The 5,199-nt window shown below is 48.0% G+C and overlaps 1 protein-coding gene across 1 annotated transcript in view; it reads left to right on the forward strand.

Annotated features, from left to right (window-relative positions):
• Positions 1-5,199, forward strand: part of LOC111958355 (teneurin-3) — a gene marked incomplete at its 5' end in the record, with an annotated part of 80,464 nt that overhangs the window by 52,867 nt on the left and 22,398 nt on the right. The window contains 1 exon segment of the mRNA XM_070437240.1: positions 680-834. Coding sequence (XP_070293341.1) covers positions 680-834 — 155 coding nt within the window.

Here is a 5,199-nt window from a genome sequence, read left to right on the forward strand (position 1 = left end):
CCCTCCCTCCCTCCTCCCTCCCTCCCTCTCTCTCCCCTCCCTCTCCTCCCCTCCCTCCTCCCTCCCTCCCCTCCCTCCCTCCCTCCCTCCCTCCCTCCCTCCTTCCTCCTTCCATCCTTCCCTCCCACCAGAAACAATGGGTGTCTTCTTCCCTTCCTCTTCTAGGCTCCCGTCCCCCAAAATATTCTATTGTTCTTATTTTGGGGTGGTTTTTAAATGCAGAGACGGCGCTGAAAATTAATTATTTTCCCACCTCCCTTCCTCTTTCTGCCCTGTGAAATAATTCACTACTAGACATCAAAATGTGAATTATTCACAGGGTGCTTCCTTCTGCAGTGACCTGAAAAATCCCAAGCCACACTCATACACACACACTCGTTGTACATACACAGGCTGGCGGGGTGCTGTTGTGCGTGTGCATGGGTGTGTGTGTATGTGCGTATAGTATGTCTGTGTGAATGTGCAGTACACAGGTATGTGTACGTGCAAATATCTCAGTCTCCATTTCTCTGCTTCTACTCCAGGTATTACGGTAGATGGGACAAAGTACATCTACTTCTACTAAATCTCCTCCTTTCCCTCTGTCCCACTAGTCCAGGTATTACGGAGATAATAATTGGTTACATCTACATCTTACCTCTCATCATTTTCCCTCTCTTGTCCTGCTACTCTACTCCAGGTATTACGGTAGATAAGAACGGGTACATCTACTTCGTAGACGGGACCATGATCAGGAAGGTGGATCGTAACGGGATCATCTCCACCCTGTTGGGCTCCAACGACCTCACCTCAGCACGACCCCTGACCTGTGACACCAGCATGCACATTAGACAGGTGGGTCACATACACACAGGGACATCCACCTGAACACGAACAGACACCAAACCGCCAGTGTTTGCTGGACTCACTTTATCCTAATGGCGGCCCTGAGTCATCGTYCAGAGCCATACATATACAAACATGGTTCTGTCACCCTTACTATATCAAGCATTTTGAAACCATGAAAGTGCTAATTTGGCAATATACACTCAGTCCATATAGCCTCTGTGATGTAGACTGTAGTAGATGCTGTGGCTGGCTAATATTGACAGGGGTGTTGTCTCATCTGGGAGAACCAGCCAGTGTGTGTTGTGTTCTCCCCTACTGAGTGGCAGTGCCCCCTATTAAAGGCCTTAAGCTCCCCCTGCTGGCCGCTCSCTATACCCCAAACCTGCCCCCAGTCAACCAACACAGCTGAACTCAGCCCTATGGCGTAGGGTACAGTGCCAGGGTTGGGGACGATTCCATTTCAATTCAACCAATTCAGGAAGTAAACTGAAATGACACAATGAGAAAGAAAGGACTTTAATGTTGACTCTTAAAACGTAAATAGCCTGGGTGTATTTGCTTAAATCACTAAAACAACAGGTGCTTATTAGAGACAGGCTTTTGTTTGAGTCTATTTCCTTAGTGCTCACCAGCTTTTGCTCATTTGCACATTTCCTGCACTAATGTGTTATCATTTACACACTGTGTCACGTTTCTTTGTCTGCATTATACCTAAAAAAAAAACGTTTAAGACTTTCCTTGTGCATTTTCGTCGGTTCTGCCGATTTCTAGGGCTTGGTCTTGATGTGTTTGTGCTTGCCAGTTACTAGCAGTTCTCAGCTGTAGCAGCCAATGGCTCAGTTCTCAGTTAGCAGCAATGGCTAGCAGTTCTTCAGCTGTTAGCAGCCAATGGTAGCAGTTCTCAGCTGTTAGCAGCCAATGCTAGCAGTCTAGGTTAGAGCCATAGCTAGCAGTTCTAGCTGTTAGCAGCCAAAGGCTAGCAGTTCTCAGCTGTTAGCAGCCAATGGTAGCAGTTCTCAGCTGTTAGCAGCCAAGGCTAGCATTCTCAGCTGTTAGCAGCCAATGGCTAGCAGTTCTCAGTGTTAGCAGCCAAGGCTAGCAGTTCTCAGCTGTAGCAGCCAATGCTAGCAGTTTCTTATTGGAATATAAACTGATGATTGTCATAATTGTTCGAGTCATTACTGAATATTCAATGTAACAAATCAAACATTAAACCTTGTAAACAATTCATGGTAATTCATGGTAACCTCATAAACAATTATTTCGAACCCGGGCGTTATTTAAACAGGCTTGTATTGAAACAGGCTTGTATTTGCTGAAATGTGTGCAGTTGCTCAGCTATTAAAAGGGACAGGTGATCATTTGAACTCGGCGTCTAATTGAATTTTACAGTTGTTCACTTCCTGAATTGCCAAATTGAAATGGAACTGACCCCAACCCCAGACAGCACTATGGCCCTCAGCTTCAGCTCTTCATAAGGGCCAAATCCAACTCCAGGTATTTCAGGTCCAGTTTGGATCTCACTTTATGTTGAAAGACAGGCAATCATCTGAGGATTATGAGGGAATAGGATGTGTCAATCATAATACTGTTCCTGAAAGTGGCCTCCCCTATTGGAGGTCTTACTAGGCGCTTCTCCTGGATTATCCAATCAGAATGGGCTATTTTGAGCTTTAGGGAAGCACTGAAGTGGGTTATCTTGAGTGATAGGCTACTGATGGTGCTGTCTAGATGGTGGTAGTTTCGTTGATGTTTGTTGCCAAACTGAGAGCCCAAGAGAATGTCACTTTCTGACTGACAGTATATTGACATGTTCTGAACTAATGTAATGCATAACCAGTGTGGGCAAGTCAGGTATTTGTTGTGTTGTCTCTGAGTCCCCTGTGCCTTCCACTGCTAGCTAGATCTGGTGTGTGTGTGTGGTGTGTGTGTGTGTGTGTGTTGTGTGTGTGTGTGTGTGTGTGTGTGTGTGTGTGTGTGTGTGTGGTGTGTGTGTGTGTGTGTGTGTGTGTGTGTGTGTGTGTGTGTGTGTGTGTGTGTGTGCTGTGTGTGGTGTGTGTGTGTGAGTGTGTTATTGTTGTGTGCCCTGAGCTACACCTCACTTCCCCCGATTCCCCGTCTCTCAAAACAGACCGTTAAATCCCAGAGACAGATTCGCTCAGTCATTCTTCTCCATCTCTCATCCCTCTCTTCCTTCTTTCTTTGGACTCACCTCCTCCTCCTTCTCACCTCTTCTCCTCTGCACGGTCAAAATCACAGAGCGAGGGAGAGAGTCCCACGTGACAAAGAAGAGCAGAGAAAACACAGAGTTGAGTATTCAGAGAGGAACATATATGCAGTACCCTTGTGTCCGGGGGGAAGAATGGGGAAGAGACACAGTGTAGCGGCAGCCAGCCAGAGAGGAGAAGAAGTATGCCCGTGTCCCAAATGGCACCTTATTCCCTAGATAGTGCACTAAATAGGGAATAGGGTGCCATTCGGGAAGCAGCCTGGGACTCAATGGAGCAAAAAACAAAACTGAAGACAGCTCTGTGTCAGTTAAAACAGCAGCAGAAACACATCCACGCGTTACACTGCAACCTCCAACCACTGTCACCGTCAACATGGCGGGGGTATGAAATAAAGTTCCCATACACAACTGCTTACTGTAGAGAGGTGAGTCCCCACATCTCTGCCTCAGTGCTTTCAAGGCTATAACCACCTCTCTCTCTCCAGCTCTCTCTCCAGCTCTCTCTCTCCAGCTCTCTCTCTCCAGCTCTCTCTCTCCAGCTCTCCTCTCTCCACTCTCTCTTCAGCTCTCTCTCTCCAGCTCTCTCTCTCACTCTCTCTCTCCAACTCTTCTCTCCAACTCTCTCCCAGCTCTCTCTTCTCCACTCTCTCTCTCCAGCTCTCTCTCCAGCTCTCTCTCGCCACTCTCTCTCTCCAACTCTCTCTCTCACTCTCTCTCTCACTCTCTTCTCCAATCTCCTCTCCCTCTCTCTCTCCAACTCTCTCTCTCCAACTTCTCTCTCTCCGCTCTCTCTCTCCACTCTCTCTTCCAACTCTCTCTGTCCAACTCTCCTCCAGCTCTCTCTCTCTCCAACTCTCTCTCTTCAACTCTCTCATCTCTCTCCAACTCTCTCTCCCAACTCTCTCTCTCCAACTCTCTCTCTCCAACTCTCTCTCTCCACTCTCTCTCTCCAGCTCTCTCTCTCCAGCTCTCTCTCCACTTCTCTCTCTCAACTCTCTTTCTCCAACCTCTCTCTCCAGCCTCTCTCCACTCTCTCCACTCTCTCTCTCCCACTCTCTCTCTCCAACTCTCTCTTCCAACTCTCTCTCCAACTCTCTTTCTCAACTCTCTCTCTCCACTCTCTCTCCACCTCTCTCTCCAACTCTCTCTCTCCAGGAGCTATGTTGAGAAGTTGACGATTGAACTCCGCCGTGCGTGCAGTGGCTCTCAACTGATGTTTTTGTGCATCTGAATAGACAGGAACGCTCTGTTGTCATTTCATTTCCTCAACTTTCCTCCACTTCCATTTCCACAGGGGAAAAAGCAGGGTTAAGTATTTGTAGCACTTTGAGAGGCGAAGAAGAAACACAGTCTGTCTTTCGAGTCACTGCATGGTACAAGTGCCCAAATAGTGGCTCTTTATAGTGCAGCTTTACATGTATTAATGCTATGGTCTGTAACTGGCAGGGAAGAGCTTTCATGTGGTCAAGCCAGAAGGCTAAAAGCATCATACCTTTTAATGGTCCTCTGCTGAGGTGCTTAACCTGCCAGGTCACTCAGGTCGGGTGGGGTGAAGACGACAGGGCGCCTAACTACCGCTGTGCCCGGAGCTCTACAACACTAATGGTGCAGAAGTGGTGTGTTTTGGGGGGGGGCTGGGGGCCTCATACCCTTTTGTCGCCGCATACCCTGCTCCTCTCACAGTAGAAAGAGAATGAAGAGAAGTCTCGTTTAGACAATAAAACTTAACGTTTACGTCTCTCTTTCTCTCTCCTCTTTGTTTTTGCCAGCAGAGAGTTGCTTCCCTCAGGCGATGAGGAACGCATCAATTCGCAGAGTGTGTGTGTCTGTGTGCGCATGGTGTGTGTGCACGCCAGTCTGTGTGTGTGTGTTGCGTGTGCGTGTGTGCGTGTGTGTGTGTGTGCGTGGGTGTGTGTTTGTCTTAAAATATTAAATAAATGACCCGTGGCTGATTTAAATTGAATCAGAGTGAAGCACACAATGTATAAGTCCTGAGAAGTAAAGGATCCTTCTTCATCAGTGTCCCAGCCAGACGCTCAGAGGGGGAGGAGGGGGGAGGGTGGAAGGAGGGTAGAGTGGGGCCGGAGGTGCAAAGCAGCACTAGACTCACATCTCATCTGTGTCTATCTCTCTTCTGGGGG

Source organism: Salvelinus sp. IW2-2015, linkage group LG34 (genome assembly GCF_002910315.2).
Source record: "Salvelinus sp. IW2-2015 linkage group LG34, ASM291031v2, whole genome shotgun sequence".
Taxonomy (NCBI): domain Eukaryota; kingdom Metazoa; phylum Chordata; class Actinopteri; order Salmoniformes; family Salmonidae; genus Salvelinus; species Salvelinus sp. IW2-2015.